The sequence below is a fragment of the Zootoca vivipara genome, chromosome 6 (assembly GCF_963506605.1).
Source record: "Zootoca vivipara chromosome 6, rZooViv1.1, whole genome shotgun sequence".
Lineage (NCBI taxonomy): Eukaryota > Metazoa > Chordata > Lepidosauria > Squamata > Lacertidae > Zootoca > Zootoca vivipara.
In genome coordinates, this window is record NC_083281.1 from 72,243,620 (window position 1) to 72,257,447 (window position 13,828).

Sequence of the window (13,828 nt, forward strand, 5' to 3'; positions counted from 1 at the left end):
AACTGTAATAATGAGTATAAGATGTGGGTAGCGGATTTGAATTCTCAGTGTGCTAGGAGCAATTAACAAAAACAATGGATAGCTTGGAATTTCAAGGCATGTGCCAATAATTAGGACCACTCGCTTGCTTTGAAAGTTAGGGCAACTGTATTCTAAACCCAATCCTAAATCTTTAGCCACCTCCAAATCACATCTTGTGATTGCTGGATGCGTGCTTTTTAAATATATTTGCATTTCAAATACATTGCACTGGCTAAATACGGTAGAAGAAGGTGGGCTGTCTGTATCACTCCCCCCCCATTTACTCTCTCCGCCAAGAGGCGCAAATGGGGGGGGGGGACCAAGGCCACGTGATCCACAGGGTGGGGTTTCCCCTCCCCAGTTGCTATGGCAACTGTCTGGGACATGCATTCTCCCCACCTCCCCACCCGCTTCGCTGGGCTTCTTGGTGTGAGTCCAGGGAGGGGCGGGGACAAAAAGCCCCGGAGCTGCCATTGGCGGGGGCGCGCACGTGACGCATGCAGGAATGCTAATGAATCCTGTCCCCCCCCTCCCGTCTTGCGCGCGCTGTCTGGGTTGGTTTTTTTTGGCATTCGCTGCTCGTGGCGCGCGCGCGGAGGGGGGCAGGCTGGCTGGTCGCTGCGCATGCACGTGGAGGTCAGGTAAGGGGGCAGGGCAGGCTGTCAGGGTGCTGGTGCTGGTGGGGGACATTGGGTGCGGAGGGGGTGTCTCCCCTCTTCCTCCTCCTGCTTCTCTTCCAAGGCCTGAGCATTGCAATGGTGTTTTTTCCTCCTTTTTGGTGGTGGTCGGGAGGGTGTCATTTGCGATGCTCTGTTGCAATAGGAACATGGGAAGCTGCATTCTTCCCGAGGCAGGTCATTGGTCCAGCTAGCTCAGTACTGGCCGCACTGGCCGGCAGCGGCTCTCCAGGGTTTCTCATTCGGGACATTCGCAGCCCCTACCTGGAGATGCCATTGAGGTTTGGACCTGGGACCAAGGCAGCTCCTCCTCCTCTGAGCTGTTGTCTTTCACCTAAATGCAAAACGACGTTTTGAATTAAACCGGCACACAGGAAACTGCCTTGTGCTGAAATCATTGGCCCATCCATCCCAGTATTGTCTACACTGACTGGCAACAGCTTTTCTCGGTGTTCCCGAAGGGAGTCTCTCTCTCCTTACCTGGAGACGCCATTGGGGATTGAACCTGCATGCAAGGCAGATGCTCTACCCATTTGAGCTGCAGCCCATTGCAGCCCATGCAACACTGCATAGGGAAGGGAGATCTGCTCAGCTGGACTCCTGGGTTCTTGGGGGGGACAATGGTTTTCAGACTTTTTCAATATCTCTTATCAAGCATAGGTCACGGTGACAGTCCTAACTTAATGATCATAGAGGGCTTTTTGGGGTATCTGCTTTAAATTGAAAGGCCCTCAGGGCAGAGAACGGAGCTTTTACTGAGCTCTACGCAGTGCCATGCATGTAGAAATAAATATTCAGAAACCGGAGTGGCTTTTATGGATCAGGCCAGATGATTCAGAAATAGCCAAAGTGACACCCTATCCGGATGTTACTGGACTGTAGCACTTATCCCCCATGAGCACTGGCTGCTGTGACGGGGGCTGATGGGAATTGGAGTCCACTGACATTGGGAAGACAGGACATTGACTAGTGCTTTGTGGCAAACATGGCCAGATGGATGCCTTCCGGGTGCCCTTCAGACTGTTGCCTGGCCACATCTGTTACTCAGGGGTACATTGACCCTGAATGTGGAGGGTCCCTTATCTGTTAGTCGTGAAGGCTATCTAATAGACAAGGCCATGGTTATCGCCACATCTTACTGTGCCGCATGAATAACAGAATCATAGAATCGCAGAGTGGGTTCCAGGCGCCACCAGGATCATCTAGCCCAACCCCCAGCATTGCAGGAATCTTTTGCCCGACGTGGGACTCGAACCCATGACTCTGAGATTAAGAGGCGCCACCCACTTTAGCCCCCTGCCGCTTGCATGTGTCCCTCAAAAGAAGGTTCCCCATGAGGGAATGAAGGGCTTCCCTCGTTCTTGGACCTCAAGCCACACTTGTTCCAGCAAGCATTTGGCCCCTCGTAAGCTGGCGTGGTGTTGAGCATGGGGGGGGGGTATCGGTTGCGGTTTCAAAAAGATTTAGGCCACCTGGCATCGTCGCTGAAAGATGGCGCCTCAGAAGTGGAAAGCCCCTGATTCCAATCTTGCACGGTGGCCTTTTTTTTTCTGGGAGCAGCGACACGTTGAGAGCGAGACAGTGCCGTGGAGTGGTTAGAGTGTTGGTATTAAAGGGAGACCTGAGTTCACACCCTGTGCTTGGCTGCAAGGCTTCCTGGGCATTCCAGAAGAACGGCCCGTCTCGTTACCTCCGACCACCCTCTACCTTGCAGAATTATGGAATTGTGTGGATGGGAGGCAGGAGACAGTGTGTGTACATTGTGGTGGGGGTTGAGCGGGGAACAGAAGGAAGGTCTGCTGTAATCTGCCTTGAAACAGAAACGAGGGGCTCTCTCTCTATTAAAGGCCTTATTACGGAATAGATCCAATGTCCCTTGTGGGAGGCATTGCCTTGAAATGGAGATGAGATGAGTAAGCTGCTGGGGGGGGGGTTGAGCGCTGGGGGAAGGTTGAATTCTTAATTTTTGCTTGATGTCTTTTTCTCCCCCCTCCCTCCCTCCACTCCCCCCCCCCATATGGCAGGCTGATTAATTTGTGGCTCCTTAATGGCAAACAATGAGCTGAAGGGATTCTGACTCCTTGTCTGGAAGCGTCTGGTAGCTCCCAAGTCCAGGGTTTGTGAGGGTGGCATAATAGGGTTCCTGGTTTCCCATTCCTTATTTATTCATTTATTAAAAAACATTTATATACCGCTGCAGTTTATGCCACTATCAAAGTGGTTTGCAGCAATAGAAGCATCATGATCATCATTAATATTCATTTCGTTTCTATACTGCTCTATATTTTTAATAACCTTCCCCCCCCTACAATAAATCTATTAAAACGTTATAATCAGAATTTGGCTAAATGTTGCAGAAAGATGTATTTCTAATAGGAATAGGAAACTTTTCAGCAGGCGTTTAAAAGTTGGCCCAGAAGGTGCCCTTGTTTTACTCTGGTGTTCCACCCTAAACCAAAACCTGGGCTGCCATCCTATACCCGACTAGGTGAGACTAAGCCCCATGGCACACAAAGAAACTTACAGTGGTACCTTGGTTTATGAACTTAATCCGTTCCGGAAGTCCGTTCTTAAACCAAAGCTGTTCTTAAACCGAGGTGCGCTTTCCCTAAGGAAGCCTTCCGCCGCCGGTGCTCTTCCACCGTTCGGCTTCCGTTTGTAGACCGAGGTAACGTTTGCTAACCGGGACACTACTTCCGGTTCTGCAGAGTTCGTATACCAAATATCGCATTTTTCGCTCCATAAGATGCACCTGACCATAGGACGCACCTAGCTTTTAGAGGAGGAAAACAAGAATTATTATTTTTTTGCTTTCTTGAATTGTCCTAGGCATAGCAGCCAACTCCTTTGCCTTTGCCCCCACCATTAAATATTTGAGGAACTCGTGTACCCCACCCCACCCCATGTTGATGGGCATTGTCATTCATATAGTGTGCATGCATTTTGTCTTGAGATCAATTGCAGCGGTTCTCAACCTGTGGGTCCCCAGATGTTGTTGGACTACAGCTCCCATCATCCCTGAGCTCTGGCCTTGCTAAAGTGATGGGAGTTGTAGTTCAACAACACCTGGGGACCCACAGGTAGGGCTTACCTTGCCCCCCATATTTTATTCAAGTTGGAAGAGGGAGGGAGGGAAGGAAGGGGTGAGAGAGAGAAAGAAAGAGAGACAAGGAAGGAAGGGGTGAAAGAGAGAGGAGGGCAACAGGGAAGGAGCCCGAGAGCTGGTTTCCCGCTGCCTGCGGCTCTGGCTCTGGCTCTCGCCTTCTCGCCAGGCTCTCTCAGCCTGGTCGTAGAGCTGGCCCTGGTCTTATGGAGCGAAGGATACGGTAGTTCATAAACAGGGCTGTTCTTAAACCGAGGTACCACTGTACTTCTGTGTGGACTCTTATACCATTGCAGTGTTAGTGTTAGGTAGCTCTATGGCGCATTCTCGACAAGCACCTGGTCTTTAGCCCATGCACAACAACAGGAGGCTGTTCCTAAGCCTCTTTGCAAAGTCTTGCGTTTTGCAGGGAGGACTCGCACGCTTATTGTAAAGTAGTAATTGCAGAAAACGACTTCTCGGGAGTACCAAAGTCCCGCAGGAAAGATGCATCCTGGCGGCTAGGAACAAAAGGAAGAGCAAACTAGAGAGATTTCAAGGACTATGAATAAAATGAGATGGAGAGAGGGAAAGGAAGGAAAAGAGTAGCTCGCTACGGTCCCTGACTTCACCCACTGGCTAAAAAGACTGAGCAGCCAGGGTGGCTCACTTCACAACAGTCACTTAGAGACTTGCATTTTATTTAATTTTTTAATGAAAGCTCAGTGCTGGCTGGGACTCCAGTTAAGGCCTCCATGGGCACTGTGTTGGTGCCCCAGATTTCTACGGGGCCCAAGTTCCCTACCCCTGCCGTAGAGGGATGTCCCACCATCTCCAACCCACGGAAAAGGGGGGTGTCAGCCTTGCAGTTGCTAACCAGCCGTTCAGCAGTGAACTTGTGGAAGGAACTCAGGAAAGCCTTGCCACAGTAGTTCATGCACAGGTTACTTCAAGACTGGATTGCTGCAATGCTCTTCATGTGGGACCGCCCTTGCTGACAGGAGTGAGGCTTTGGCAGCATAAAACTCCTATAGCTCAGAGATCTGCACCGGTCGCTGATCTGCTACAGGGCCAAGTAAAATGTGTTACTATTAGTATCTAAAGCCCTTTACAACTTGGGACCAGTTCACCTATGAGATCGCCTTACCTATGAGATGGACTCACTTGACCCCTTTGATCTGCAGAACTGTCCCTGCTACAGGTACCACCTTGCATTTGTAAGGCATGGATCTTTTACTATGGTGGCATCTGTGGAACTTCCTGCCTATTGATATCAGGCAGGCTCCTTCGCTGTACTCCTTTCAGCGCCTGACAAAAACATTTTTGTGTAGGCAAGCGAACCCAGACATGTAGAATGTTTGGTGTATGTTTCAATTTGTTTTTAGTTTATTATTGATTTTATCTTTCAAATGTTTTTGAAAGATTGATTTTTTGATTATTAATAAAAATGGATTATTATTGATTTTATCTTTCAAATGTTTTAACGAGTTGCTTTTTACTAGATATATATAGTATAGTGTATGTAGTATAAAACAACATATATATATTGTTTTATTCTCTTTGTAAACCACTTGGAGTTTTTTTTTTTAAAAAAAGACCAATCAAGCTGCGTATAAATTTTATGAATAAATAAAGGAAGGTAGGAAGAAGGGACCCTCCCCCTCGAGAGGTGGCGTCTTTTGATTTCTCTCCTTGCCTCCTTAGAGCCTTGCGGCTGCAATGGCCTTCAGGTGGGTTTGATGGATGGCAGGTGTCAATCGGTGGATTGCTCCAAAGATGTTTTACTGGAGAGCTGGGCTGACCTTGGGTGTGAGGGGAAATACTCCATCCCCATCCAAACCTCCCCCCCCATGCACTCCCCTCTCATAACTCTCCATGTTTCCTGCCGGAAATAGATGCTTCCATAACCCTAATACATTTTTAAATGCTCCATGTTTATCAGACGGCGTCTTCCAGGCAATTAGTCCTGGTTGGAGGATAGCGGGAAGGCAAGGAGCCGAGTGGGGAACCCTTAGGCTTTCATGCATGTGGAATTCTGTGAAGGTCTGGGGAGTGTTTAGCTGAAGGAATGGAAAGCTGAGCTTCTTTGGGATTCAATTAAAACAAAGAGCCAAGGGTCTAGCCCTCATGGGTACACAGAGCAGTGATCAATATTCAGTGGATGTGTGTTGTGAAGCCTTGGAAGAGTTCTGGATGAGTCCTTCATTATCTGGAGTAATATTTCCTTTCTCTCCCCATCACCCTTGCCCCAATTTCTGTTTTTCTTCTTTCTCTACCCATACACTTTGTTCTTGCTATTATTATTATTTTAATGCTCCTCATCTCTTTATTTGTAGTCCACAAAAATGCCCATTGCTACAACTGGAAAACACATAATCACAGATCACTTTCAAAAACTCTGTTGTTTGTTCTGCTACTTATTAAGCTTCCCCTGATCAAGCCTGTCTTTTTCTTTTTTTATCATGTTTTGATGGTTTTCAGATATAGCAGGACTAAGGAAACAACAATAACCATTGAAGTTCTGAGGCATGACTAACAGGTTAATTTATTTCAATGGGTCTAGTTCTAAATAGGGCTAGGATTGGGAGCAGCCCATGGTCTGGAATGCAGCAGATCTCTGCACACCTAAAATGTGGCTAAAAGAATCCTAGAAATTGCAATTTCTCAGAAACTAGCTAGACTATAACAGTAAGGGTCGGCTGTCTTCTGAGGAACCCATACACAACCTGTTTTTAATTTTTTGTTTTGAATTGCTGTTTTGGGTGTGCTTCCAGACTGGAAAGAGGCAAGCCCAGAATTGCATCTCTGCATGAGTTGCTTAAAGAAGCCCCTTTTTTCCTTCAAAGAAGGACTTTGTACCTGCAGCAGGAGTGATCTAATCGTACTTGATGAGAAGGAAGTGTTTAGCAGTATTTGAGCTCAGCAGAGGCTGCTTAAAGGAGACAGGGTCAGATCAGTGATTCATACAGAGATACAGCAGGAAGCCTCCACCTTTGGGGATTTTCTGCACTTTTAAGCAACTTGTGTGCTGTGGGAGTGTATCAGCAAGTTGAGCCAACATTGCAGCCTTTTTCTGAGCATGCTCAATGTGAAACAGAGCCTCTGTTTGGTGTTTTTAAATAGTGTCTTCCAGTCAGTCTCTTCCTACCAAATGGAGTGCATTACGGTTAGCTGAACCACAGCAATGTGCGCTGAAGGGCATTGCGACACCATTACGTTTGCTGGCAGCAGATGGCCTCACGGCTTTGCTTCCAGAGAGGCGAAGGAGTTGCTGCTCTTGTGAGGGTAAAGGGCAAGTGTAATTGGGAAGAAGAGAGGCAGTTACTTCTGCTGGCCTTGCTAGCTGTGCACCTTGTTTAAAGTGCCATATGACATAATGCCAGCCAAGGAAAGTCAAGAGCAGCCGTTGGCCTGCCAGGTCTTTTTGTAAAAGATAAAATAAATGGCAGCCAGCTCAGATCAGAGAGCAGCCATAAATTTCCGTGTTTTTAATCATCATTAAGTTGCAAGCGTTGCAGCAGCAGCAGCAGCTGGGAATGCCTAAATGGGAGGTGGACCCTGGCTGCGGATGGGCTGAGTGGGCTGCCACGATTCCGGCCCTATTTCCGGAAGATTTACAGCTACGGAGCTTGTAAGCAGACAGAGGCCATTTGCAAAGGCTAATGGAAAGCTCCATAATAGCACTTTATAGAAGCTTATATATATTTGACTCCTTAATTTATATATATATATAGAGAGAGAGAGAATGAGTAAGCTTCCGGTCCATATGGAGGCAAAGGTAAAAATGTGGAAGGGTTAATGGGGGCACCATTGCCTGGTAAAAGCTCAGAAGGCGGAGAGGGTCAAGTCATCTCAGGAGGCAGGAATAAGTGAAAGAGGCAGACAAGCGAAAGGGAAGACGCCTGCTCCATTTGGCCCAATATCATCCGCACTGACTGGCAGCAGCTCACCAGAGCTTCAGGCGGGGTCTTTCCCATCCATACCTGGAGATGCTGACGGCTGGACTTGATAGCTGCCAAGTTCTCCCTTTTTTTAAGGGAAATTCCCTTATGCTGAATAGGCTTCCTCGCGAGAAAAGGGAAAACTTGGCAGCTATGTGGACTTGGGAGCTTCAAAGTGCAAAGCAAGTGGAGAGCGGTGGTCCTTCTTCCGAAGTTAAGCTAAGGTTCTAGTCCTCATGGTTCTGAATCAAAGAGCTGGTTTTGAAGAGGAAGTTGCCTTGTAGCGAGCCAGACCATTGTTCCAGCCAGCTCAGCTTTGTATACACTGACTGGCCAGGACTAGTCAGGGTTTCAGGAGGGAGTTACTGTGCCCTACCTAGAAATCCTAGGGGTTGAGTTGGGACCTTCCACAGGGGTTGAATTGGGACCTAAGGAGGAGCTCAGCACTGAGCTGGATGACTAAGAGGTGCCATGATAGAAGTGTATAAAACAATGCAGATACCGTAGTTTAACTGTGGAACTCTCTCCCACTGGAAATAGTGATGTCAATCAACCTGGGTGACTTTAGAAGAGGACGGAGGCAAATTTGTGGAGGATAACGCTATCGATGGCTACTAGCCAGGGTGGCTATGCTCTGCCCTGAGTGCACGAGACTCTTAATCTCAAGGTCGTGGGTTCGAGTTTCAGGTTGGGTGATTGCAGGGGGTTGGACTAGATGACCCCCCTGGTCACTTCCAACTCTACAAGTCTGTGATTCCGCCTTTGCAGTCCAGAGGCAGTTATGCTTCTGAAGCTGCAGGTGGGGAGAGGCCTCTTGCGTTTGCCAGTTTCCAGTGGGTGTCTGGTTGGTCAGTGTGAGAACAGGATGCTGAGCTAGATGGGTCCACTTTAGCCTGGTCTTCTGAAGGTCCTGTCCATCATTTAACCTTGGTGGTCCTTTTACTTCAGTGAGGAAAGATGGAAGGGCTGGTTTGTTAAACTAGTGAGAAAGCAGAGGAAGACCTACTGTATTAAGAGTTGATCGGGTATATTTTCCTGGGAGTGCAGGAAGTGAGACCCTTTCCTCCCTCACTCTTGATAACCAGAACTCCAGCACACCATGCAAGCAATAGATTCAGGGCAGACTTCTTTGCATGGCAGGAAATTAACCTGCGGGACTCACCGTCCTAAGCCGTGGTGATGTCAGGTTTCTAAAGATGACATGAAAATGGGATTGAGCTACTTTATAGGAGATGGGCTTTTCCACGGCTACCAGCCCGCACTAGCTAAGCCGAACTTCCAGATTTCTGACCGTGCTGCAATTGGGGTACCAGTCGTTGGAGAGCAGAGAGTTCTCATAGAATCATAGAGTTGGAAGGGACACTAGTTGCAAGGCAAGAATATGCCCTTACGGGGATTGAAACTGCAACCTTGTTGTTGTCAGCACCACGCTCTAGCCCAGTGAGCTCTTGCTTACGTGCTGTGTTTGTGAGCTTCTCAGGACAAGAACATTTGGTTGAAAACACAGTGGGACTTCGGATATTGGACTAGATGGGCCTTGGATCTGAACCTGAAAGGTGGGGAATCTCCAGCCCTCCAGGTGCCATTGGACTATAGCAGGGGCGTAGCGAGGCGCCGCGACACCCAGGGCGGCAAATTGCCATGCCCCCGGGGGGCCCGGCGTCACTACGCAATGACGCATGCGTCACTACCTAGTGGGGGATCGCAACCCCCCCGCAAATTCTAAAGGGAGCCTAAACGAAGCGTCCAGGCTCCAGGTAGATAGCCGACCCGCCGCACCAGTGGGCTATCTACCTGGAGCATGGACGCTCTGTTTTGAAGTCACAGGAGGGGTGCGATCCCCTCTACGCTGTACACATGCGCAGCATCCCGCTGCACATGCGTGCTACGTAGAGGGGGATCGCGCCCCCTGCGACTTCTAAACGGAGCGTCCAGGCTCAGGCGCTGATTGCGGGGCGGGAGCGCGGCCCCGAGTGCCACCCCCCCAGCAGGCACCCGTGCGGCGCCCAATTGCTCGGCCGGCGCACCTGCAGCCCCCCCCCCGAGGCTGCGGTGCAGGGGCGGGGGCGCGGCCCCGAGTGACACCCCCTCCAGGGCGGTACCCAGGGCGGACCGCCCCCGCTTGCTCTGCCCCTGGACTATAGTTCCCATTATCCCTGACTTCCTCTCCCCCCATGTGTTTTTTGATGCTTTTGCAGATGGGCTTCATTTTTTGTTTAGTTTTGGTTTTTTTTAAGGGCTACCAAACTCAAATTAATTTGTGCTGAATACTTTCTCCTCGCCCACCCCCGCCCTCCCAGAAATGGCTAATTTATATGCTAAGTAGCCTGATGGAAATCGATGGCGCCTGCCGATCAATAGGGGATTCTACGGGCACCATTGACCAGGGCCAGCTAATGGAAGTCCTTTCGAGGCGGCGCCAGCAATGAAAACGGAACAATTAGGGGAGGATAAATGGGCCCACTGGAGGGGGAACGCTTGAGTGCCTCATATTTGAGTGATATGAGTTCATTGCTCCTTCCCCTCCCCTCGTGTAGGAGGGTTCCTCTCCTCCCCGGTGATTGCCTTTATTTTCTCCTGAGGGTTTCAAGAAGGCACAACCAAGTGTGTGGTTTGGATAAACCTCCCCAATAGCCAAGGCTTGGATGGCTTCAGAGGAAGCTCAGACAAATTCATGGAGGTGAGAGCAACCAAGGGCTCCTTGATAGCTATGCTCTGCCTCCAGGGTCAGAGGCAGCCATGCTCCTGAAGACCAGTTGTTGGAAACCACAGGAGGGGAGAGCGGTCTTGTGTTCGGATCCTGCTTGCAGCTTTCCCCCTGGGGCATCTGGTTGGACACTGTGAGACCGATCTGGATTAGATGGGCCAATGGCCTATTCCGTCAGACTCTTCTTACTTTCTTAAGCTTGCAGTGTGGACACACAAACACTAAATATGGTGGCAAACACAGAAGTCAATTTTTTGATAGGTAGTATTTTTCCACTTTCTTTTTTAAAAGAGCCACTCAAGATTCTAGACCTTAAGGCTCTACTCAAGGCAGTCTGGATTCAAGAGCCAGTGAAAACTCCAAAGCAAAAGAGGTTGCTGAATGAGACTCCCCCCCCCCCCCCGTGTTCGGGGAGTTTGGGGTTCAGTTCGATCAAGCTGCTGCTTATTTTTGCGAAATCAAATACTGGTTGCAGAATTTTGTAGAATCATAGAATGTAGAGTGGATCACCTACAATGCAATGCAGGAATCACAGCTCAATAATCCCAGACAGGTGGCCATCAAACCTCTGATTAAAAACTTTGTATCATATGTGGTGGAAATGTAGGGAAGTCAAAGAGTTTTGGGAGATGATATATAATGAATTGAAAAAAATGTTCAAAATGACATTCGTAAAAAAAAACCCAGAAGCATTTTTGTTAGGGATTCTAGGACAAGGCCTGCCAAAGAACTTGTTTATGTATGCTACAACAGCGGCAAGAGTCTTGTTGGCACAAAGATGGAAGAATGAGGAAATCCCAACGAAAGAATAGTGGCAAGAAAGACTGATGAATTATGCAGAACTGGCAAAGTTAACATATGAATTACGTCAGAAGAAGGACAACCATGCCTTATGAGGAACGGCTTAGGGAGCTGGGTATGTTTAGCCTGGAGAAGAGAAGGTTAAGGGGTGATATGATAGCCATGTTCAAATATATAAAAGGATGTCATATAGAGGAGGAAGAAAGGTGCGGACATGGATTCAAACTACAAGAAAGAAGATTCCACCTAAACATTAGGGAGAACTTCCTGACAGTAAGAGCTGTTCGGCAGTGGAATTTGCTACCAAGGAGTGTGGTGGAGTCTCCTTCTTTGGAGGTCTTTAAGCAGAGGCTTGACAGGCATATGTCAAGAATGCTTTGATGGCGTTTCCTGTTGGCAGGGGGTTGGACTGGATGGCCCTTGTGGTCTCTTCCAACTCTATGATTCTATGACTTCAAGGAAGAATGGGAACTTTTTTACAAATCATTTAAAAAGACAACAGAAGGATCTGGACTCCTTAGCAGGTTTTGAATAAACATCCACAAATTTATTAGTAGAACATATGATAGATAAGGTAATGATAAGTATAATTTTATAACATGCAGAGAATAATATGTATAAACAAACCAGAGAGGGGAGCTGAGGGAAGTCCTTTGAGGGTGGGAGAGGGAGGGATGGGAGAAAATAAAAGGGTGGGGGGGGATGTAATCGGTTCTATTGATTGACAATATGTTTTTTTTTTAAAAAAGGAATATATTTAATAAAAATATTTTTTAAAAAACCTCCAGTGAAGGAGAATCTACCACCTTCCAACACAGTCTGTTTTGTTGCTGAACAGCTCATACTATAAGAAAGTTCTCTTGTAATCTGAATCGACTCTTGCTAAGGGGAGGCTCTTGAAACTTGGGAGCGGTCCCCTCTCATTGTTGGCAGAAGTAGGTTTCTGTGCCCATGCCCCAAAATGTGCTGTTGCCAGCTGGACCGGGATAGATTGCGGCCGCTGCGGGGACATCCCTTTTCTTTCCACTTTTCCGCGGTGCGGTTGTGCCTACCTTGAGCTTGGCCCACGGTCCTCCCTGCGCTGGGAAGCTCCTGGGTGTGAGGTGGGCACTCGTGTCTTTCCGCGCACACCCCAGGCTCGTATCAGTCTCTTAACGTGCCCCATGGGAGTCATGCTAAGCCGCTTGGCTGACCCTTTGAGATTAAAAGGAACGTGCGCATGCCACCAGCCCCCTGAAACTATTTGCATGAAATACTGCAGGCAAAACGACGAGGCCCTGATTGGTGGTTGCTAAGCGACATCATAATCATCAGGAAATTAGGCTCTCTTCTTTATATCTCTCTCTTCCCCCCTCCCAACCCTGGAGTATCTGTGCGATTGCTGGGCTGTGCAAGGGGGGGGGGAGGTAGCGGAACAAAGGCAGATCGGCAGGAGGAGATCTCGGGCACAACACGGTACCCCAAAATGACATCCACTGACAGCAGAGCGGGTGGCGCTTCTCCTGCCACCAGGAGCTGTACATTGATGCGCGCCTCTTAGCTTCAGGCTGTGGCCCACTACCAGGGTGCCTAAAACGGTCCTTTTCCAAGCCTGATCTGGAGGTCCAGGTCTGCGGAGAGGATGATCTTGTCTGTTTCGGGGGATGTGGAGGATTGAAGGAGTAGAGCGTGGAGCTGAGGCTGGGGACTCCTGGGCAGGGGTCCTGCTATCTGCTTGAAGACTGTGCATGCCTTCCGACTTGCGCCACAAATCCCGGTAGCCTGGAGGTAGGTGAAGAGAGCCTGTGAAGGTGGACTGTGAACTGGGGAAAGAGGTTGTGCTGTTGGCTTTGAAGGCTTTTTTTGGTGCGCATGACAGCAAGCTGTTGTGGACAGGAACTGTGCTTACTTGGTGCTCTTGCCCTGAAACAGTTAGCTTCCTGGTGGGTTTCCTCATTGAACAGTGCAAGTTTCTAGACCTCAAGGTCGCAGAGTAGAATTTTGCAGGCAGTGTACAGGCAGCGGGATTCCAGTGGGCTCCTAGGCTTTCACGTGCCAGATGATTGTGTTATTTCCACCCACGTGGATATCTGGGATGGAGTAAAGTGATCGCTGGAGGTCTTAAACGGGGCTTGTGGATGGCAAGTCAGGAGGCTTGGAGATGAAGATCTGCAACGACTAGATTTAGAAGTGAAGGCAGGGGGAGGGAGAAAGATAATTCAGAAGTGTAATGAACTTGTGGAACTCACTGCTGCTAGAAGTAGCTGTGGCAGCTGTGAAAGGGAAGGATAGACTCTGCCTGCAGGGATCTCAGCTCTTCTCCCTCACCTCCCATTTTATCTTCACAACAGCCCTGTGAGGTAGGGCTTCCATACGTCCAGAATTTCCCAGACATAGCCAGAATATGGCAATCAGAAACAGTGCCCAGGCATATGGCAACCCATGTTGGAGGTTTGGGCAAATTTCCTTAAAAATAGCTCAAAACCTTTATTTGAGATTTTGCAAAACAACTTTGCAAAGAAAAAAAGAGCTCAACTTTTGTGGCCGGATTTTCACTTTTTGAAATACAGCAACCCTATTGAAGGGAGTTTAAGCTGAGAGTGAATGATTGGCCCAAGGA

At 48.6% G+C, this 13,828-nt stretch overlaps 1 protein-coding gene across 2 annotated transcripts in view; it reads left to right on the forward strand.

Annotated features, from left to right (window-relative positions):
- The first annotated feature begins 571 nt into the window (after window positions 1–571).
- The window catches only part of PHC2 (polyhomeotic homolog 2), a 56,658-nt gene continuing 43,401 nt past the window's right edge, over window positions 572–13,828 (forward strand). For both annotated transcript variants that reach the window (XM_060276117.1, XM_035117452.2), the window contains exon 1: window positions 572–662. In XM_060276117.1, coding sequence (XP_060132100.1) covers window positions 646–662 — 17 coding nt within the window. In that variant the 5' untranslated portion in view covers window positions 572–645. The remainder of the gene's footprint in view (window positions 663–13,828) is intronic.